Source organism: Engraulis encrasicolus, chromosome 24 (genome assembly GCF_034702125.1).
Source record: "Engraulis encrasicolus isolate BLACKSEA-1 chromosome 24, IST_EnEncr_1.0, whole genome shotgun sequence".
Taxonomy (NCBI): Eukaryota; Metazoa; Chordata; class Actinopteri; order Clupeiformes; family Engraulidae; genus Engraulis; species Engraulis encrasicolus.
The window spans coordinates 42,883,302-42,906,884 of NC_085880.1; the positions used below are offsets into that span (position 1 = coordinate 42,883,302).

Consider the following 23,583-nt stretch of genomic DNA (forward strand, 5'->3'; position numbering starts at 1 on the left):
GTAACTTTGCTGTATGCATGCTTGCAATGTGCGTGGGAGATAGGGTTGCCAGATGTGACTGATGATTTCCAGCCCCAACGATGCTCAGAAATCACCTGGAGTCACTAAATCCTGCCCCAGTTTGAACCAAATTCTATTGATTTCTATGTCCATAAATTTACAGGAAAATCCGTCCAATGGCCTTATTTTTACCCACAGACGGACTTCCTAAACAGCCCAATTGGGCCGGAAACAATCCAATCTGGCAACACTGGTGGTAGCATGGCCTCGTCTTAAGGGAACACGGCGGGTCAAGACCTCATGACCTGCTGGTTTCTGACAGGCCATAAACCGAGGAGGAATGTAAATGTGGTCAATATTCAGTTAACCTCACATCCATTTGTGGTATACTTGCCCTGAACTATTGATTGAATGATAACTAGAGGTGCTCCGATCACCATTTTTTTTGCCCGATCACCGATACCGATCACCAAAAATCTTTATCTGCCGATCACCGATCATTGCCGATCACAGAAATTATTTCCCATTTTTTTTAATAGCCTATTAATTATCCTCATTGATTACCATTTCTGCCCATAAATCAATCAATCTTAATTTGCACATGTCGCTTTCACAATGTAGGCCTATTATTAGGCTATTATTATTATTATCATTATTATTATTAGGCTATCATTATTATTATTATCTTGCAGCTCTTTCAGACTAGTGTTGGTAATATAGCCTACAAGTAAGTCTACAGTAGGCTATTAATCAATTTATAAGTTATTGCATATAATTACTAAACTATTTAAGATTGAATTGAAACTGAAACATTACATCAATTTATAAGTTATTGCATATAATTACTAAACTATTTAAGATTGAATTGAAGCTCAGACACCTGGATCTCAGTCTCTCGTCTTCTGCATACGAGAAAAAACCCTGTCGCTTTAAATGAGCAGCCTCGTGAGGAGAGCCCCTCCCCTCTCTGTCACTCACTGTCCACAGCTGCTGCAATGCTCCGCGACCGTTCTGACTCTCTCCCCCCTCACCTGTCGCCGTTTGGCGTTTCAGCGACTATCAAACTAATCGACTGACTGTCAATTACAACTTTGAAAACAATAACGTTGGCATGCTTGTGCGGACAACGTGAACTTGTCGCGTGCTGACCGAGGCAACTACACAGGTTATAACGTAACATGGCTAACTGGCGAGAAGTAGTCTATCGCAAATTACATAGTGACTGAAACACTTGAGATTCTACACAAAACAAGAAAAAAAACGTAATTCTCTTGAAAGAACAGGCAACACGCACAACACAGCGTGTCTGCGAGGAAAGCTCTTTCTCTGTAACACTGTCATAGATTGTAGAATTCCCTGCACAGACTCATTGAGTTTCACCGTCCACTCTCCCTCTGCACTGTTTGGTGTTGCAGCGACTACAAACTAATGACCTGGCTGTGCATTTAGGCTACAACTTTGAAAACAATAGTTGATGATTGTTTTGGAAACGTTTAGTTGTTGCGTGCTGACAGGCTGTAACTCAAAATAGCGAACATGGCGAGACTGACACGTCATTAAATTACAAGCGTCATGTAAACGGTGCATGGATCGGAAAATCAGATCATTGTTGATGCAGATATGATTATAAATGGTGAAAATGAAGGAGGGAATTCCAAAAAGTTAAAGACAAGTAAAGATGCCTTATTTTGGTGCAGCAGCTGTGCAGAGCAAGCACCTGCAGGCAGCGCCAGGTGTAAAGGCAAAATGGTTGCGTGAGGAATTTAATATCTCTGGATCGGTTTTTTGATCGGCATGTTTTTCCGATCACCGATCAGGCTATTTTTGGCCATTATCGGCCGATCATGATCGGCTGCCGAGCAATCGGAGCACCTCTAATGATAACGTGAATTATCAATGGAGGCAAGGTTGTTTGGTTGGCTCTAGATGTTTCAAAAAATAAGTAGGTGCGTGGACCCAAAAAAAGTTAAGTACAAAGTTGGAGCAGGTTCGCACACTAAACAAGAGACTAAGGTCAAGCACAAGGAGTTCTTTTATTTTAGTCAGAGCAGGGTAGAGCAGACGTTTCAGGCTGTTGCCATCATCAGTGCTCTCTCATCAGTGCTCTCTGTGCTCTGGCAACAGCCTGAAACGTCTGCTCTACCCTGCTCTGACTAAAATAAAAGAACTCCTTGTGCTTGACCTTAGTGTCTTGTTTAGTGTGAGAACCTGCTCCAACTTAATAAGTATCAATGTTTAGTAAAGAGTTTTAAGCTGGTATGTCGTTACATGAATGTCTGTTTTAAAAACTAATACACGATGAATGATGGACAGCAAACTGTCCAAATGACACATAATAAAAGTAAGGAAACTGGCTTTTGGAGAACAATTTATTTAAATAACATGTCCAAAAATAAGAATGTTTACAATAAGAATTCTGCAAGTATTGGCAAAAAATAACAGCACAAGGCATATAGGGTGTGAACCCATCACACCCTATATAGTTACGCAGAGCAGTAATCATTCATCATAGAACTTCATTCTCTGTATAAAAATATTTTCATTCTCTGAACACATTCATGCTTTTGTGTCTCTCTGAGGAGTCACTGCCCTCAGTGACATGGTCACTCTGACTACGTACATGTGGAGAGGGTCTACACATCTGGAGTGCATTGTGAGTGACAGCATCATGGATAGTGCATCAAGGTCCCCCCATTCATACAGAAGCAATTTGAGAAACTGTGGTGCGTCATGTTTTTTTTTTGGTCCATGTACATACGTATATTGATTTTAGTCATCAGGACATTCCACCCTATCTTCAGACTCAAAATGTACGATTTACATCCTTACACATTTACATTAGTTGTACCAAAACGTTACAAAAGACATACTGTACATAATAGAAAAGGTATTGGTGTTTTGTTGCAACTGCAAAACTGCAAACACACCCCCCAACACAATTCCCATCCTCCGCTGAAAAGTCTTTCTACAAAAATACAGTAAGATTTCAAAATAGGGCTTATATACACGGCTATGGAGCTGTGGAGCTCTGGAAGCTGCGAAATGCTAGAACTACGAAATGCCACAGTGGATTTAACAAGGTCTCATTCCTCAGGGCACCTAACGGTAGACAAAGCTGTCAAGCCTTATCGATTTAGCTTACGGACGATCACAGAGGCTGACACAATATTTCCCTGAAGGACTCTGCTCCAAGCAACCTCTGCATCAGCCATCTCTTGCTCCATCCTCTTGCAGATAAAGAGAAGGAAATGATTTCCCCTTTCTTCCTCTGGCTTCTGGAGAAATAATTATATTCTGTAGCAGAGACTTCGCTTGTATTCACTTTTGTACTTGTTTCAAAGTGTACATTTATTCATTCAACAGGTTCAGTATTATAATGGGTTTTTTGACAGTGCTAACACAGTCAACGCTCAGCAAATGCGAGCCAGGGCAAACTCGGCAAACTATGCCCACACATTTCCAGGTGAATGAGAAATCGGAAGCATATGCTCTCTTGAATATTGAATACCCCCATTGTTGGCCGATAAACCGCCGTAAATCACCAAGAGCACTCAAAAATTAGCATCTTTATTACTCATTCTGATTCTTCACACATTCTGCCTCTTGGTGACTATTTTTGTATGATGATGAGCTGCAGGGACATTTTTTAATAGCAGATGTGACACTTCAGTGGAAAAGAAGATAGTGCCAGTAGGACCTTGCAGCGCATGCAAATGGGAATATGAAAGGACACGTGCAATCAGAAAAGTTCAAGTGGCTTTGCGTAGGACATGGAAGTGACTCTGGCGAGTGATGCTTCAGCAATCAGGGGTCATCAGGGTCACACAGCCAACTGTCGTGTGATAACAGTTGGCAGTTGGTCTACATAGACCAATTTCTAGTTCTAATAACGTCTTGCAGCAGCGGTTTCAAGCCATATGGGAGCCCCTTTGAATGAGTTGTTCTGGTATTAACATGACAGTACTGCCTATTTGCAGCACCATACAGACAGGGGCGTAGCAACAAATGTTTGGGCCCTATGTACAATCAGCTCCAATGGAACCCCCTTCACAAAAATGGGGCCCTGGCAGGGCAGTAACCCTGACATTTTCATATACTGACTGAGGTCAAATACTGTGTGCTGTACTGTATTCCCTACATGGGATAAAGTGCAGAGAAAGAATGTCCCCTAGGGGACCAAAATTGGCTCCAATTGGCTCCAATTGGCTTTACATTTAGAATGCTTCAAATACTTCAGTCAAACTCAAGTTGTACTCACTTAAGTTTGTTATTATTAATCACTGCCTTGAGGATAAATGGGGTTGTAGTATACAGACTGAATTTATCATTGTTGATCATATATCAATTTTCATCATAGATCAATTTTACATTACTGAAAAAATAAATACAGAGGACATGACCTCTGTGTCCTCAATGGTAGTTACGGCCCTGGGCCCTGGTGACTGGATGTTGATGGGGCCTTAGGCAATTGCCAAGTCTACCTATTGCTTAAACCGGCTCTGACATCTTGTGAAATAAGTAGTGACTGTCGTGACACAACCTCCACAAAAAAACGGTAGCTCTGTCACCCTTGAACCTCTGCTGAACTGCAAATGGGCATTTGGTTTAAATTAGCAATGAAATGGGAAGGGGTGTGTTTTGGGGGTTCATCTGAATGTTCAATTGTTCCAACTCCAACGTTAGCTGGGTTTGAAATTCTGTGTTTGTGTACATGTTTGTTTCATTTTGTTTCGTTTTCTTTGTTTATTTGCTTGTGTATTTCTCTCTATCAATCAATCTCTCTCTCCCTGTGTGCGTGTGTGTGTGTGTGTGTGTGTGTGTGTGTGTGTGTGTGTGTGTGTGTGTGTGTGTGTGTGTGTGTGTGTGTGTGTGTGTGTGTGTGTGTGTGTGTGTGTGTGTGTGTGTGTGTGTGTGTGCGTGCGGGCGTGTGTATTTGAATGTATATTTTAATGGGGAAAGGTTTTATTTGTTTATGTAGCTCAGTGGTGATTTTGAAGACCCATATTGTTGAGCCTTCAGGGTTGGAAAACATATAAAAGGCCTTTCAGAGTTAAAAGCTTCCCAGGCTCAAAAGCATATTCATCACACATGCCTCAGAGACCTAATCACAGTCAAACCATCAGATAAACAAGTGACCAAAAGCAAACATAAATGAAGGAAACGCATGAACAAAAAAATGAAGGTTTCTAATGATGTCTGATGAGTGTGACAAGGACAAATCCCCCATCCACGCATCCAACTCATCCACCCACACATGCGTGCACGTACACACACTCACGCAGGCACAAGCACACACACGCACACCCACACACACACAGGCAGTATTTCAAATATTACAAGTAATAAATAACTAAATATATGTATGTACAAAGCAGCAGATGGGGCATATCTCACACACACACACACACACACACACACACACACACACACACACACACAGACACACACACACACACACACACACACACACAGACTCACACACAGACACACAGACACACCAGGGGTGGAACTTAAGTTTTTTCCCCACCAGTCACGGTGGCAGGTAGATTTCAAAATCTACCAGTCACTCACTGTTTTTACCAGTAAAAGTTACTGGTGGGTTGAAAAAATTACCATTCACCACTGAAATTTACCCGTCATTGGCAGGTGGACGGGTGCTTATTTCCATCCCTGGCACACACACACACACACTCACACATATTTCTTCGAAAAAGGGAAGCGAACAAAAATGTGCTCCCCTCGCCTCTCCTTGCCTCGCCACCCCCATCCCACCTACGCCCAACCCGACCCCCGCTCTCCCATGTCCCCACCCCTACCTCCACCCTCTACCCCCTGCCCACCACCACCCGACCCTCCTCTTCCGCAGTCCAGGGCTCGAGTTGTAGGGGGATGAGGGGGGATGCCATCCCTCCTACAATGAAAATTGTCTAAAATAATCCCCCTTAATGAAAATGGTCTAAAATCATCCCCCTCAAAGAAAATCGTCTAAAATCATCCCCCTCAATAAAAATTGTCTAAAATCACCCCCCTCTAAAACAGGCATCCCTTCTTCACATATTGTGTTAAAATTGCACCATTAACAACTACATTTTCAAACTTTTCTCAGGGGAGAAACCCCTAAACCCCAAATAATCATAATCCATCTCCGACCATCCCCCCCGGTTTGATTTTACAACTCAACCACTGCTGCAGTCCCAGCTGTTCAGTCCAAGTGCAGGTGACAGTCGCCCTCATCTGAGTTCTCCAGGTCCTTCTCCTCCACCCTCACTCCACCCAACCAGACACTCCTCCTCCACCACCACTCCCACCTCCACCCCCAACCCTCCTCCGCAGTCCCACAGCCATCCCACCCACACACCCAGAGAGTCACACCACACCCAACCTTCCCTTTCATCAACCCCCACCCCCACACCCACACCCAACGCTCCTTCTCCACCCACACCCTCACCCCCAACCCACCGAATCCTCCTCCTCCTCCTCCTCCTCCTCCTCCTCCGCAGTCCCAGGTGTTCAGTCGGAGTGCAGGTGAGAGTCAGCCTCGTCTGAGTCCTCCAGGCTCCCCTCATTACCCTCACCCGACCCTCCCCCTCCTCCGCAGTCCCACAGCCACCTCCACGTCAACCCCCACCCCACCCCTACCCCCACCCTCCTCCTCCTCTTCCGCAGTCCCAGCTGTTCAGTCGGAGTGCAGGTGCGAGTCGGCGTCGTTGGACTCCTCCAGGCTCCCCTCCTCACCCCCACCCCCACCAACTCACCCCCAACAACCCACCCAGAGAGTCACACCACACCCAATCTTCCCCTCTCCCCCACCCACACCCAACGCTCCTTCTCCACCCACACCCTCACCCCCAACCCACCGAACCTCCTCCTCCTCCTCCGCAGTCCCAGGTGTTCAGTCGGAGTGCAGGTGAGAGTCAGCCTCGTCTGAGTCCTCCAGGCTCCCCTCATTACCCTCACCCCCAACAACCCACCCAGAGAGTCACACCGCACCCAACCTTCCCTCTCCTCCACCCCCAACCCACACGACCCTCCTCCTCCTCCTCCTCCTCCTCCTCCGCAGTCCCAGCTGTTCAGTCGGAGTGCAGGTGGGCGTCGGCCTCATCGGAGTCCTCCAGGCTCCCCTCGTCAGCGCTGGGGGTGAGGGGCTCGATGTCCTCGTCCGAGGTGGAGGGGTGGGTCAGGATGATCCGAGGTATCTAGGGTTGGCAGGCATTTGGGGACACATGGGGGATTCACAGCCAATAACATGAGGGGATATGATGGTGGAGATTGGGGAATAGGTTTGGAGAGAGAGGGAAAGAGAGAGAGAGAGAGAGAGAGAGAGAGAGAGAGAGAGAGAGAGAGAGAGAGAGAGAGAGAGAGAGAGAGAGAGAGAGAGAGAGAGAGAGAGAGAGAAGTGGACCAGGGGATTCATACAGCCAATGGAAGAAGGGGGAGAGAGAGAGAGAGAGAGAGAGAGAGAGAGAGAGAGAGAGAGAGAGAGAGAGAGAGAGAGAGAGAGAGAAGTGGACCAGGGGATTCATACAGCCAATGAAAGAAGGGAGAGAGAAAGAGAGAGAGAGAGATGGGGGTGAGAAAGAGGATTCAGAGATTATGGTTATTGTGGGGGGCAAAGAAAGCGATATCGCCAGAGTGAGAGAGAGAGAGAGAGAGGGAGAGGGAGAGGGAGAGAGGGAGAGGGAGGGGGAGATGGAGGGGTGGAGGGGGAGGGGGAGGGAGCAGGGAGGAAAAGAGTGAAAGAGACAAGCAAATAAAAATGAGGAGATTTCTTGTCACAGATTGACAGGCAAGTCAATCGTGGGCTGGAATGATTAAGTGCTGCTGTTCAGCTGTGTGCAGTGATCGTCTAAGTCTGGTCTAGTTACAGGGATGTCAAACAAATCTGACCCGCAGAGTCATTTTATTCGATCCTCGAGATCCTTTCAAACGTGTATTACAGTTGGCCAACATACACCATAAATGTATATAGCGTATTAAGACTTGAACATGAAATTTGGTGTGTCACAGGATATGACTGCGCATATATCACACACACTCATATGGAGAACTAAATGGGCAGGCACAACTGGGACGGGAAAGAGTGTGTGTGAAATGTATTTAACTATGAGTATTAAGTGCACACACGCACAATTTTGGGTTCTGCAATATTGAGTTCGGCCCACGACTTTTTTGATTTTGGCCAACAATCATTTTTGAGTTTGATACCCCTGGTCTAGTAAATGAGTTTCACTGGAAGTCTGTCTCTCCATGTTGATTGCAACTCATACCGTACAAACCACACAGATTCGCTTTGCCTTGGTATTTTTTCAATCCATTTTCCTTTTCTGTTATTGTGTTTTTTCATGTGATTTGTTATTTTGTTTTGCTGGAAAACAAAGTCTGCACGTATACGAAAGTTTCAGAACAAACAACAGCAGAAACAAGCACCAAAATAAATCGCACTCTACCTGAATACAGAGGGTGCAATTTAAAGATGTACAAGAAACTGCCTCGATTCAAAAGCTTTTCCTGTTGTCAGACTGAAATTGAGGTATGTGATTTGGTTGGTGGGGGGGTGTAGAGACAGAGAAATATCTTTTCACGTGGACGCCCCGTCTCTCTATCCCACTCGCTTCCCGTCTCCATCTCACACTGTCCTGTCTATAAAGGCATACAAGCTCATAAAAAAAACATAAAAAAGAAATATCTTTTCAGAGTTGCTAATGGGTGTCTGCACTTACCGCCATGGTAGTCTTCACGACCTGGAGGGCGCTGCTTTTGAAGGAGGCGTTGCTGCTCTTCAGGCCTGTGCTGCTGCTACTGCGCTGCTCCACACCACCTCGACTCTAAAAGGACATCCAAAAAGGCACACTTTAAAGAAGTCCTGCGTCAGAAATGATACAAACTGTGTTTGCATGCTCAGGGAACAACACGTTTTATGTCATTTGTTAGATGTGTCAGATTTGTGTAAGAAATGGGTAATGATGACAGTGTAATAACAAGGACTCAATGACACAAAGTCTGTTTTGAGTCATATACTGTACAAGCCACATTCCTGGTTTGTGATGAGTAATTGTCTACGTTGTAAATTTAAAATACATTTAAAATAAGGAAAAAAATGTACACAAAATTTGTCAGACACAGTATTTTAGCTGAATAATACACCGTTTGTGTGTCACATTCCACACACTATGCGCTAAAACTATCTGAACACAATGCATGTGTCAAAAAATGACATTCCTTCTTGGAGTGCAGAGAATGTGCACACTTCAGTAATACTGGTGCTGGGAACAAGCTATGGGGAACAAGCTATGGGTGCTGGGAACAAGCTATGGGTGCTGGGAACAAGCTATGGGTGCTGGGAACAAGCTATGGGTGCTGGGAACAAGCTATGGGTGCTGGGAACAAGTTATGGGTGCTGGGAACAAGCTATGGGTGCTGGGAACAAGCTATGGGTGCTGGGAACAAGCTATGGGTGCGTACTGTATGGCGACTACATCAGGATGTCGCATTATTCGGAGACACTGGAAGTCGTCTGCATCCTGTTCATTTGTGGAGTGGGCTGAAGACTGAACTAATGTCGAGGATTGCCAGGTTTGAGCGGGTCACCTTTAGTGTTGGGGAGGGAGGGAGGAAGAGTTTGAACGGATTTGGGGGCCATTGTTGTATTATTTTTAGACTAGAGCAGGGGTCGGGAACCTATGGCTCGCGAGCCACATGTGGCTCTTTTGGGAACTGCATGTGGCTCTCGGACAAACCTGTCATTTGTTTACTCAATAAGCCATGAATAATTTTGTTACGGCACTAAATTAAAAATGGACCTACTGAAATCGAAAAGTTAAGATAATATTCAAAATATAAAGTATGATCGCGCATTTAATCCATCCCAGGTCCGATCAGCTGAGCCAAGCACAGGCCTTCGACGAAGGCTACTGTACAGATATGAAAAACGCGTTTTTTTGCCAGCGCTGGGTCGTGTCGTGTGAGATAACATTCCATCCGTAATGCTTTACCTAAAGTTCAGCTGGCTAACGGTTGTATCCAAAACAAAGAAACTGTTCACGACCGTGCCATTATGATGGCAAATCAAGTGGAGGAAACGCAAGTGAGGGATATAAATGCAGCGCTGTACTTCTCCCTCGATTACAGGAAGAACTTTTGCTGAATCAACTGACGTAAGTCTTTCCCAGTTTAGTGTGATTGCGAGATAACTGGTGCCACAATGCGAAGGCAAACGTAGGGTTGCCATTCGTCCCCTGAAATACGGAATCGCCCTGTAGCCTATTTGGCGGTTAAATCATGCGTTCTGTATTGGGGACGCATGTCGGTAAGGGACGCGCTTTGTAGGGCATTTTCGCGAATTACTAAAAATAGACATGTCAGCCACATATCAACTGTAAAATGTTAACTATGTCAGCGCGACCAAGATGAGCATCCTGTCTTGAAGTTCTCTCTCCCTCCCTCCTCCCTCATGCACCTTCCCTGTGTCTGTCTGATGGCTAGAATAGAAGCACCTCCGTCATTCTCATTGCTCATTGGCAACTCCGATGCATAAAAGATAGAAACTTAAGGTAATGCATGCGCGTGGCTTCTTAAATGCACATCAGCACATCTACAAGTAGTTTTAGTTCTTCTTTCGTTAGCTCTCCCTTCTTGTCCCCAATGCAAGCGTTACTTTTATTCCCTTCTGTGCATGACAATTAGCATTAGAAATAATGGCGAAAATGGTATGGCTCTCACAAAAAATATTTTTTAAAAAATGGGCGTTTATGGCTCTCTCCACCAAAAAGGTTCCCGACCCCTGGACTAGAGGGAGTGGAGGTCGGTGTGGGTTGTGGTTGATATGTGTGGGCACTTTGTTTATGTTTTTTGTTTTGTTTTCGTCTTCCTGTGGTTTGTGTGTGTTTTGTTCCTTGTTTGCTGTTTAAAAAAATGTTTTTAAAAAAATCAATTAAAAAAATGAAATAAAATAAAAACAGGTGCTGGGAGAGATTCACTTGTGGCTTTGCTCGGGCACAATACCTGGTGCTGAACAAAAAAGTGCCATTTTTAAAAAAAAAGCTTCACACACAATTTTTTTCTCTTTAAGTACTTTTTTTCTTTTATATTCATTCATTGGCATAAAAAGAGGAAAAACTCCAAAGGAGTGTGCGAACCTTTTTTTCAAAAGAGAACTGAAAAGACACACAGTGCTTTTAAACTTTTGGGAGCATAGATAAGTGTTGGTGACCTTCATGCGTTTTTGTTGGTGCTGAAAGGACACATCATTGACATTTTGATTGAAATTTACTCGGTGGCTCCATTCTGTTGTGTAGCATTACTGAATGACATATCTTGAATGGGATCAATTCAATCAGATCTATTGAAAATGAAAGCGCACAAACATAAAGGGGTAACTAAACAAATAGAAATAGGAAATCAGGAAAAAAGTAATACTCTCTGTACACGATCGGGTTTTTGTGTTTGTTTGCACACACACACATGGGCACATGCGCACACATGCGCACACACATGCACATGCTCTCTCTCTCTCTCTCTCTCTCTCTCTCTCTCTCTCTCTCTCTCTCTCTCTCTCTCTCTCTCTCTCTCTCTCTCTCTCTCTCACACACACACACACACACACACACACACACACGCACACACACACACACACACACACAGGCTTTTCAAGATGGCTAAGTCACAGCCCGAGTGGTCTGATGAGGATGAGGATTATGATGATGACTCATCAGTCCATTCCCATTGCAGACCACCACGGCCTCGATCCACACGCACACACACACACACACACACGCACGCACACGTGCACGCACACATGCACACACACACGCACGCACGCACGCACGCACGCACACACGCACGCACGCACGCACACACACACACAGAGACAGGATTACTCACCACCCCATTGCCATTGCAGACCACCGTGGCCTCGATCCTCTTGCTGCTGAGGCTGTAATCCGGGGCTGCTGCGGATGACGGCCCCGCTGAAGAGGCCGGCTGAGGAGCCTCCACACTGGACTGCTGCTGCTGCTGATGCTGCTTGACATGGGGCCTCACACCTGCTCCTCCTCCACCTCCACCTGCTCCTCCTCCGCCTCCAGAGATGCTGCCTTCGCTGCTGATACACGGTAAAAAATGGGGCGTTAATATGACATGGGGCCTCACACCTGCTCCTCCTCCTCCTCCTCCTCCTCCACCTCCTCCTCCTCCTCCTCCTCCACCTCCTCCTCCTTCTCCTCCTTCACCTCCTCCTCCTCCACCTCCATAGATGCTGCCTTCGCAACCAGCCCCACCACCACCACCAGCACCACCACCACCACCACCACCGCCTAATATTAACTCTGGAATGGTGGCGCGGCGCCTGAAGCAGAGTGGATGGGTGGTCATCCTAGGGCTGTAATTGGATCGAATCGAGAAATCCTGATACTCAGAGTCATGATACTGTATCGTGATTAGAGATGTCCGATATTGGCTTTTTTGCCGATATCCGATATGCCGATATTGTCCAACTCTCAATTTTCGATTCCGATATCGGCCGATACCGATGCCGATATATGTGGGTTATTTTTCCTCATAATACATTTTAGGTAACATTACAAATCTGCTGTTGTGGAACAAAATATGCTTAATTTTATTGTAATGCCCCACTAGATGCATTCTCAAATGCAACAAAGCTTTCCAAATATGAACATCGTCTGTGCAAAATAGAAAAATAAATACGGAGAAAAGTGTACAGTAATTCAAGGATTATTATATCGGTTTTGATGGGTCAAAAATCTGATACCGATATTGACCGATATTATATTTTATGCTATTATCGGGCCGATAATATCTGTGGGCCGATATTATCGGACATCTCTAATCGTGATATTATTACAAATAATTACAAATAATTGAGTAGGATTTAACAAGTAGGACTAAATGTTACAGTGACCAAATTAACACTGTTTTGAGTGTGACCAAAAGCTATCTGAACTGGAGTTGATTTCAACTCTTTAAAGATGCACTAATAGTTTTAGAGGTTTCTTTCCAGAATTCATGCTGCTCATTCACAATTGTTACATTTTTCATTAAGGCTTACCACCACCACTATCAAATTCTATGTATTCATCACACTTGAAAAGGTGGATCTTCTCCATGTCTGCCCTTTGGAATTTCCAGAAATAGACATTTTTAGCTGCAGACTAATGCAGATGCATGAATACAATGTTGGTTCGTGGCCACTCCCAGGCGAGTTTTGACGAGCGCAGTTGCAGAAGTCTAATCTGACCTTAACTGTACATTAGTCGTACTAGTAAATACTATAGTTCATTAATTTGCAAATATTCATGGACAGATCAAATTTGGCAATAGGCAGCAAACAGTTTCAGTGAGCACCATAGTTGCCATACCTATCTGACCACCATGCTACACAGTGCACCTATAAGAGTTACGTATAATAACTGTGATATTCTTTTACTGTGTATCGGACGTGTCGTGCTGCTGGTGTCTCGCTGCTGTTCCTGCGCTCCCCGGCTCCGCCATTCTCCCGACGGGGTCATCATCATCGTCGGTGGCGTCCGGCTCGGGTGGCGGTGGCTGCAGGGGTCGCGACCTCAACACCTTCATCTTGATGCAGCTCCCGGCGTTCTTCAGGGCGCTGACCGCCACGTGGTGGGTCACCTCATGCATATCCTGCCCGTTCACCTGCAAGTACCGTAGATGACACACCACGCGGCCATGGCTGTAAGTACCATTGAGGACACAGAGGTCATGTCCTCTGTATTTTCTTTTCAGTAATGTAAAATGTATCTATGATGAAAATCGATATATGATCATTCGACAATGATAAATTCAGTCTGTATACGCCACCCCCATTTATCCTCAAGGCAGTGAATAATGAAAGCTAGTTTGACTGAAGTGTCTGAAGCATTCCAAATGTACAATATGCAGTACAGCATGCAGTATTTGACCCCGGTATTTGAAAATGTCTGGTTACGTCCCTGTACGGGGAAGTTTACAGTAAATGATATGCCGACTTGGGACTGACTAGAGAGCCACTTAGTTATGACCTACAGGTTACACTGTCTTGGCGCCTTGGGCACAGCTCACTTGAAAAAGAGATCTATCTCAATGTGATTTTGTTTTCCCCGGTTAAATAAAGGAAAAGGAAAACACACGTTGACCTGCAAGTAAAAGAAGAAAAATCCGCACTCACAAGCTACGTCTCATTATTTATTTATAAATTACCACCATGTCCACAAGCAGACGCGTTTCAGCTCTTAAGCCATCATCAGTGCCGCTGACCTGCAAGTATCGGTGATGATGACACGCCACGCGGCGGTTTAAATGATGTGGGGGAGGCACGTGGCCTTGTGGTTAGGGAGTTGGTCTTTCAATCTAGGGGTTTCCAGTTTGAATCCCCCCTGACCTCTCCCTACATCTCCATCCATGGCTGAAGTGCCCTTGAGCAAGGCACCTAACGCCACATTGCTCCAGGGACTGTAACCAATGAAACCCTGAAAAATAATAGTAGCACCTCCTGCATGTTCTGGCCGTTGACCTGCGGTACCGGTGATGACACACGCCACGGGGCGGTTTAAATGATGTGCCGGCTGGGGTCATGACTAGAGAGCCACTTAGTTATGACCTACAGGTTACACTGTCTTGGCTGGCGCATTAGGTATGGCTCACTTGAAAAAGAGATCTATTTGAAGGTGATTTTGTTTTCCCTGGTCAAATAAAGTAAAAGGAAAACACACAACACAAAGCAAGTGTTTAAATGATTTGCTGGCAAAGGTTAAGAGAGTCACTTACAGTAACTGACCTTTAGATTACACACGGAAGGGCCAGAGGTTAAAAGATTCGCTGGCCAGTGGGGCAAGAAATCAGCTACAGTAACTGACTGGTGGCTGACCTACCGTAGGGGCCTGGACTGGCCATCTGGCATAGCGAGCATTTCACGGTGGGCCCTGCACCCTCATGGGCCCCTATTTTCAGAAATGTCTTTTTTTTTATGTTTTTTTTACATTTTTGAAAATATGGGCCCACTAGGGTGCAAGGCCCACCGGTGAGTCAATTCTGCGTTGCTAATTATGAGGGGCCCCTTTAAGAAAAAAAAAGTGTACGGGTCCTATTTCTCCCCCAGTCCAGCCCTGCGTAGGTGAAACACAGCAGGGGGGTGTCAAATCAAATGATGGTTTCTGTCTGGATCTGACAGCGCTGGAGCTGAGAGTCACGTACTGCACACCCACCTGATGAATGTGAGCAGCTGTATGTGTGTGTGAGAGACGGAGGTCGTTGAACTACCGGGGTGATAAAAGCACGGATCCAACTGACAGGTTATGTACAGTGGAGGGAAGGGTCAAATGGTTGTCTAGCACCAGTGTTGCCCAATTGGGCTGCTTCCCGCCCAATTGGGCTGCTTAGAATGGCCTTGTGCGGGTAAAAATGGCATTTAGCAGAAAAACCATTTAGGCGGGTTTTGAGCATGTTTTGGGCTGGAAATCATCAGCCTCATCTGGCAACCCTGTCTAGCAATGCTAAGGCTCACTGAGTGTCACTTCAATCCACCTGAGGAATGTGTGAGGGGGAGCTTAAGAGGTGGTGGAGACGCGCTCTCACACTAACGCCTAATGAGTCTCACAGATTTTTAGCTGGGTGTTAAATCCCACATGAACCATAAATGAATGAAGGAAGCGAAGGACAGCACTTTACACTTACACGCTGCTGAAGAAGGGCTCTGCACAAAACGTTCGTGGGCGAATAAACTAAGAAAAAAATCTGAAGAGTGCTGTCCTTCGCTTCCTTCGTTCATGTGTGAAGGGAAGGTCATTGAGTGTCTGGGTTCCATATTAGGAGATAAAAAAGCACAGATCCAACTGATTCACCAAGAAACATCATGCGAGACAAGCAGAGAGTGTGTGGATCTTCAAAAGTCAGAGCCCACCAAATGAATATCTCAATCAATCAAATGTATTTGTACAGGCTAGTAAATCTGTCAAGTTCAGAGGTAGGTACATGGACATGCAGGCACACAAGCACCAAAAAGGTTGTTTAGAAATAATAAATTACAACATGTATAGAGTTTTACTGATGATGGCTTGTAAGAGTTCCAGAGAAGTTGATGGATTTGTCTCCCAACGCCCTCCACTGGTCAAAAGGGGAATAGCAACTTAACAACTCACAACTCCACCAAGCTTGAATCCAAATCAATGATATGTTTCAGAAATGCAAATAAATAAATAAAATCAAAATAAATATATATCATTTTTGTCTGTTTCATAGCTGCCTCTACTTTTCCTCAATTGCAGTGTACACACATGCGAGTTGCTGGAAAACATAGCAATCAGTCAGTGAGTCAGCCAGTGAGTGTGTGTGTCTGGCTTGCTGTGCAGCACCGCAAGCTGCCAGCGTGGTAATCTCAGCTGTCAAGGCCAACTGAACCCACCTCCAGCACTCGGTCTCCAACATGCACCCCGGCCCTCTCAGCAGGACCCCCTTTAGACACTTTGGAGATGAAGACGCCCTGGAAGAAAACCGACAGATAAACAGCAGATAGATACATAAAACATAAACAAGTCATCAAACAAACAAATAGTCAAATGAATAAGATGCTTGGAGGGAAGGGGAGGGGAGAGGGGTGGGTGTATTTGGAAACTTTGGAGATGAAGACGCCCTGAAAGCAACATAAAAAAACTAAAATAACAAACAAATAGTAAAATAAATAAGATGCTTGGAGGGTGGGGGCGGAGGCATTTGGACACTTTGGAGATGAAGACACCCTGAAAGCACACCGGCAGATAAACAAGTAAACAAACAAACAAATAGTAAAATAAATAATAAAAAATAAATACGATCGTTCAGGGGGGGGGGGGGGGTGGGGCATATTCAAAAAGCTTCAGTCAGCCTCTCCTGGGGTGCATTTCTCAAAACCATAGTTGCTAACTAAATTAGCTACTTTGTTGTTTGCAATGCAATTTCCCATTGGCAACTATGGAAGTTGCTAACTGGCTAACAACTACTCTTTCGAGAAACGCACCCCTGAGGAGCAGCAAGGCTATTAGGAGGATTTAAGATTTCACGGTGGGCTCTGTCTCTGTGCCTGTCCCGCAGGCAACTGGAGTGTACTAATTCATGCGGAGAGCTGTCATGTGCAGAAGTGGACCGCATGTGGCGCTAGCTCAGTACGGGGCCAGACAGATGCTAATGTGGACGTAATGAGCCAAATAGAGAGCAGTTTGAGGAGTTGTTAGGTGCGGTTGGCAGGGATGCAGCCACAGTGGGCGAAAATTTGGGCTGATTTTAATGGCCTGGCATTGGGGGACCTTTCATGTCTTTTTTATTTTTTTGAATATATTTTTATGGGCTTTTTGGGCCTTTATGGACAGAGAGTGAAAAGCGACAGGAAGTGAGTGGGGAGAGAGAGACGGGGTAGTGTTTGGAAACAACCCATCGGGGCATGGCAGCCCTCTATGGGGGCTTATTTAATTATTATTTATTTCTGGCCTATTTCATTGAATAGGACAGTATGAAAGGCGACCTGGAGAGTTATGGGAGAGAGGGAGAGGGGATCGGAGGATCGAGAAACGACCTCGGGCCGAAATCAGACTGTGGACTTCAGCGTAACAGTCAGTGGCCACAGCTGTTTCAGAAGTGTCCAGGGCCGACAGAAGACCTTTAGAAGGCTATTTCTTTTTTTTTTGTAAAGATTTGCTTTGGTCTTTTTCAACTTTATTTGATAGGACAGTGTGAGAGGTGGACACGAAGCGAACGGGGAGAGAGATGGGGAAGGGCCGGCAAAGGACCAGGGCCGGGAATCGAACCCGGGTTGGCCGCATGGCAGATGAGTAGGCTACAGTAGGCCAACTCTACCGGTTGGCCACGGTAGGGTCTAGAAGGCTATTTCTATTAGACTGGGATAAAGCTGGGATAAATCACTGCACACTGGTAGAAATAGACTGAGGGACTTCTGAGAGTACTATAATTTAAAAAAAAATATATATATATTTTTGGCCCTACCGTGGCTGATATGGTAGGGCACACGTTTACCACTCAGCCGACCCGGGTTCGATTCCCGGTCCGGGTCCTTTGCCGGTACTTCCCCATCTCTCTCTCCCAGCTCGCTTCCTGTCTCTCCTACACTATCCAGTCTCACAAAAAAAACAATAAAGGCTGAAAAGCCCCCCAAAAAATAACTTTTAAAAAGGTAAAAAAATATATATTTTTTGGGGGGGCATTTTTGGCCTTTATTACGATAGTGCAGTGAAGAGTTGGACAGGGAGTGAATCAAATTTGTAGATTTTGAACAACATTAGCACTCTTATTGCTGGGACATGTTTATGCCAAACTTTCAAGAATCAGCGATATGTTGTGTTGGCTGTGTTGTGTTGTGTTGTGTTGTGTGATGGTGGGGCGCTGTGTTGTGTTGTGTTCGCTGTGTTGTGTGATGGTGGGGCGCTGTGTTGTGTTGTGTTGTGTTCGCTGTGTTGTGTGATGGTGGGGCGCTGTGTTGTGTTGTTGTGTTGTGTTGTGTTCGCTGTGTTGTGTGATGGTGGGGCGCTGTGTTGTGTTGTGTTGTGTTGTGTTGTGTTGTGTTGTGTTGTGTTGTGTGATGGTGGGGTGCTGTATTGTGTTGTGTGTTGTGCTGTGTTGTGTTGTGTGATGGTGGGGCGCTGTGTTGTGTTGTGTTGTGTTGTGTTGTGTTGTGTTGTGTTCGCTGTGCTGTGTTGTGTGATGGTGGGGCGCTGTGTTGTGTTGTGTTTGCTGTGTTGTGTGATGGTGGGGTCAGGGCGCTGTGCTGTGTGATGGTGCTGTGTGTTGTGTTGTGTTGTATAATGGTGGGGCACTGTGCGATGTGGGGTGCTATGTGATATGTTGTGTTGGTTGTGTTGTGTTGTGTGATGGTGGGGCGCTGTGTGATGTGGGGTGCTGTGTGTTGTGTTGTGTTGTGTTGTGTTGTGTGATGGTGGGGCACTGTGTTGTGTTGTGTGATGGTGGGGCGCTGTGTTGTGTTGTGTGATGGTCTGGTGCTGTGTTGCAAGGGCGTAGGTTTGGCTTGAGCTTTGGTAGGGACAACTTCAACCAAAAAAAAATAATAAAAAAATTACATAGATTCTTTATCTCGATTAATCTGACTGGTATTATAAAATTAATCTAGGCTCATTCAATATGCGCCCTACCAAAATAATGTCTAGGGCCTATAAGTAAGGAAGACTGTTTCTTAAACCAGGTGGCACATTAGACCAGGGCTCATATCCTTTTTCCAAAACAGTGCTATACAGTAAGTGGTACATGTTCAACACAGATAATTCTATTTAACATTTATTTAAACAAAATTGCTTCAACAACCAAGCATTTCTAATGGGCCTGGACAACATAACAATGGGGGGGGAGAGAGAGAGAGAGAGAGAGAGAGAGAGAGAGAGAGAGAGAGAGAGAGAGAGAGAGAGAGAATATCTGTATCTGACTTTAAAAGGGCAGCGGCTCCTTTAAAGTCGTAGGCCAGGCTACTCTTGGGCTCCTTTCTGTAAAGCAGTCAAGCTCCATCAAGACCGAGCCCCTTTGTCCTGGGAGAATAAACGACCCTTTTTTGCATGACAATATCTAAAACCTGACTTTTATTCTCAGAATGTCAGAGGAATTAAAACTTGAAATTAATTCCTTTTGCCAAACTTTTTATAACATGCGGCACACGCGGCACGCGGCAACCGAAATGAGCAAGCAGTAACTCGCATTTAGCTATCGAGTAGTTTGACAGTAGGAATGTTTTGCAATTATGGCATGCATTGTGTGAGGTGTGTGGATAGCCACCAGGCTACAGCAACTAATTCAAACGGCAGCATCTCCAGCATCTTCCCATGACTCTCTCATTCATTCATTCCCATGATTATTTGCATCTGCCAGGGCTTAAAGGAACAGACCACCCTTTTTTGATTTTCACATATTTGCAGTATTTCCAAGCATTATTTATGAATGTGCATATAATTTTCGTCTATGGGCTTGCATTGCCCCGTTTAACAGTATAGCCACATTAGGCGTAGCAATGCAAGTCTATGGTACAAAATAAAACACAATCAAATGTACTTATAAACCATTTTAAAATTAATGTAAAATTCACCAGAGTGTAAAACAGCAATTTAATTCCGTCCAGTGACCACTTGTGGCTTGATGCTAAAGATACCAGTTACTTCCAGTGATTATGCTAAGCTATGCTAATAATTCTGTTCCAACAAATCTAAGTACTGAAAACACTGAGACGAAAATGATATGCACATTCATGAATAATGTTGGGAAATACTGCAAATATGTGAAAATCAAAAAAGGGTGGTCTGTTCCTTTAATTGATGGCTACAACGAGACCGTTAAAACTTGCACTCGAAAAAGAAAAGGGAGGGTAGGAGGATAACGCTTATCTTACCTAAACACCGAACGATGCAACACATGTGTAGATGAAATCTTATGGGGCCGTAGGCTTACTGTTGAGGTAGGCTATCATAACTTCTTATGCCAGTCGTCCTTTTCTTTTTGGTATCTCTGAGGCTCATAAATGTCAAATTCAGAAGGAAACATGTATGCCGTTTGAGTTTAATTCCAATACGAGACAGATGCGTTCACTTTTCAGCACCACCAGCGTGGACCACTGCTTCCGCCTGCTTGTTGCAGCCAATAGCGGCATGGGTCATCATAGCTCACTAACTAGCCAATTTAAAATGTTCTTTAAATGAATGCTACCACTGCATAGTATATCGAAATATTAAACTAATCAATGTAGATTTTCGTTCAGTTATTTCATTTTTTTTATTAATATGTCAAAAATTGGTCGGGACTATTTTATATCCCTTGAATATTGGTTGTGACATGTCACGACCGTCCCTACCCAAATCTACGCCCATGCTGTGTTGTGTTGTGTGATGGTGGGGCGCTGTGTTGTGTTGTGTTGTGTTGTGTTGTGTGATGGTGGGGTCAGGGCGCTGTGCTGTGTGATGTTGAGCTGCTGACCTCATCGCGCTCCTTGTACGGCAGGGAGCCGCGTCCTCCGGCAATGCTGATGCCCAGACTCCCACGCTGACCGCTCACTCTGATCTGCAGCTGTCATGACGATGGGGGGGGGGGGGGGGCATACAACAGTTACCATTCTGCCCAGAGCGTGTCTGTCAAGTTTCTGGTGTTTTTTGATTTGGTTCTATTGACTCTCAATGGGTTTCCCTCAACTATGCTCGAACTTGAAAAGAGGCCAGTCGTGCAAGGAGCAACTCAGTCTGGCTGAAGAATTGTTGTTGGTTGTGAATGTGAATGAAGAGGATTTCTGATGTTTTAATTGTGCTGTTTTGGCAGTTGGCGTGACAGTTTCAGTTGTGTCTATTCAAACAAACTGCAGTCATTGCCTTTCCACACCTTCCTGCGCTATGATTGGAGACCATGATCTGGAACCCTCTCGCTGAGGAATAGATTCCATGCTATCTTTCAGAGTGGAATGATTGAGCAAAGCAGCATGGGTTTTCCCAGGCTACGCTATAATAGCTGTAAGAAGGGGGAGAAGAACCAGAGGTGTCAAAAGTAAAAGTAAAAATAAAAAAGAAACACAGTTTGCTTCGAACACAGGTAGGCTGACTTATCTGAATGTACCTTTACTTTTGATACCTCTGAAAAGAACGTAGCCTACAACAGGGTTACCAGGGTTACCTCACAGCACTTTGTTGTTCAGGCACCTTGACAACAAACACCTACTACCTTGACTAGCATCCCCCCACCCACACACACACACACACCCCAACTCCTGGAAAGACTTCTGTGTCGTGAATGAAATTTACAAACTTGCTTCACCAAGAAATGTATACTGTTAGGTTTTTTTTTTAAATATCGAATTCCTTATGAGACTGTGCAACATAGGTAGCCTTTGGCTATAGCCAATGGTGATAGTCATGTGTCTCTGATACTGGCTAACCCCCCACCAGCTTGACTAAGGAAAGGTCTCTCAGTTCACTCCACATGGGGCCAGACTGGCCAGTCATAACGAGAGGCTGACTCACGGTGGCACGGACAACTCTGTTCAGACAAGCCACACAACATGACACTCTATGACCTTTCAACAATCTCACTGACATTTGATCCCCACAAGCAAAAAGAAAACGTTTGGGTTTTTTTTTCCCGAGCAGATTACCACATTGTCTCTCAGTGTGAGGAGATAGGTGTGTCTGTGTGAATGCTCAATAATGAAAAATGAAATCTACAGCTTTCAAGCTCCACAAGGTTTTGGAGACCTTTTCCCAGTAGAGCCCTGCTTATTAAAGCTCTTCTTTGATTGACGATTGAGCAAATAGCCTATGCCAATTAATACAATTAAATGCTAAAGCACAAAAATATAAGACAGGACTGAAAACATACCACTCTATCCCGCCCAATTTGAACTAATTTCTATTGATTTGTATGGCCATAAATCTGCAGTAAAAAAAAAAACTTCCGAATGCCCTATTCAGCCTTTTTTACTTGCAGACGGTCATCCTAAGCAGCAGGAAACCACCCAATCTGGCAACACGGGGCCCTGGGTGCTCTGTGATTTTAGTTTAGTTTAGTTTATTTAGTTTAGTTCAACAGGGACCGTGCACAATACACATTGCGCTGCTGTCCAACGAAAACCACTTATCTCCACTTCTCATTGTTTTTTATGTATTGATTTATAAAACCACATTTTCAAAAAAAAAAAAAATTTGCAAAATTAAAGTTGGCTACTAAATTATTTATCATACACATATACCCATGGAGACTGACCAGTAGTACTGTCTTATATTTTATAATAAATAAAGAACGAACATAAAAAACTAAAAATAATAGTGGAGATAAGTGGTTTTCTTTGGACAGCGACGATTGATTACAGAAGTAAAAAGATGGCTTGTGCCAGATTATAGCTATATAGCTAATTTCCATCTGCAGTCCCTGGACAGGTAAAACAAATGTTAAAATACATTAACATAAACAAGATATAAACAAGTAAGCACATCCACAGGCCATGGGTCAAACACACACACACACACACACACACACACACACACACACACACACACACACACACACACACACACACATACACCCACACACACATTAAAATGGCATACAGTGTGAGTCACATTTTAAAAAAACATACAGTATGATTAATGTTGACAAGACTGGTTGGTTAATATCCATTTTTTCACACCCCTCGAGAAGGCCTGATAATCAGTAATACTTTTTAGGTTACTGGGTAGACTATTCCATGTTTTGGTTGCCCTGAAGGAGAAGGCTGACTGAGCAAAAGCAGTTCGTCGGATTGAGAGACTACAATCACCCCTAATGATGTGATGTCTACCTACCTCCCTCTACTGGCTGAGGGGGCGTCCTCATGACCCCTATTTAAAGGTGCACTGTGTAACATTTGTTTGCTTTCAGAATTCATTCTGTCCATTCACAAATGCTATCTTTTTCACCAATACTTACCACCACCATCAAATTCTAACTATTCTTCATGACTGAGATAAATTGCACTTTCAAACACGCAGCAAACTCAGACGATCATATAACCTCCTTGGCAAAGGTCATAAAAAAATAAAGCCTTACTCTTAATGGCACTTGGGAGACCTTCTCCGG

At 44.6% G+C, this 23,583-nt stretch overlaps 2 protein-coding genes across 2 annotated transcripts in view; one reads left to right on the plus strand and one right to left on the minus strand.

Annotated features, from left to right (window-relative positions):
- The first annotated feature begins 5,728 nt into the window (after window positions 1–5,728).
- Window positions 5,729–6,911, plus strand: LOC134441111 (uncharacterized). Its single transcript, XM_063191302.1, has 3 exons — window positions 5,729–5,881; window positions 6,282–6,525; window positions 6,667–6,911. The coding sequence occupies exons 1-3, from the start codon at window positions 5,729–5,731 to the stop codon at window positions 6,909–6,911; spliced, it is 642 nt and encodes a 213-aa protein (XP_063047372.1).
- A 159-nt stretch (window positions 6,912–7,070) lies between these two features.
- The window catches only part of LOC134441112 (protein scribble homolog), a 17,354-nt gene continuing 841 nt past the window's right edge, over window positions 7,071–23,583 (minus strand). Inside the window, exons 2-8 of the mRNA XM_063191303.1 lie at window positions 23,554–23,583; window positions 20,962–21,051; window positions 16,412–16,489; window positions 13,442–13,668; window positions 11,881–12,100; window positions 8,721–8,825; window positions 7,071–7,196 (exon numbers count right to left, since the gene is read on the minus strand). The exon at window positions 23,554–23,583 is cut by the window's right edge and continues 63 nt beyond it. Coding sequence (XP_063047373.1) covers window positions 7,071–7,196; window positions 8,721–8,825; window positions 11,881–12,100; window positions 13,442–13,668; window positions 16,412–16,489; window positions 20,962–21,051; window positions 23,554–23,583 — 876 coding nt within the window. The remainder of the gene's footprint in view (window positions 7,197–8,720; window positions 8,826–11,880; window positions 12,101–13,441; window positions 13,669–16,411; window positions 16,490–20,961; window positions 21,052–23,553) is intronic.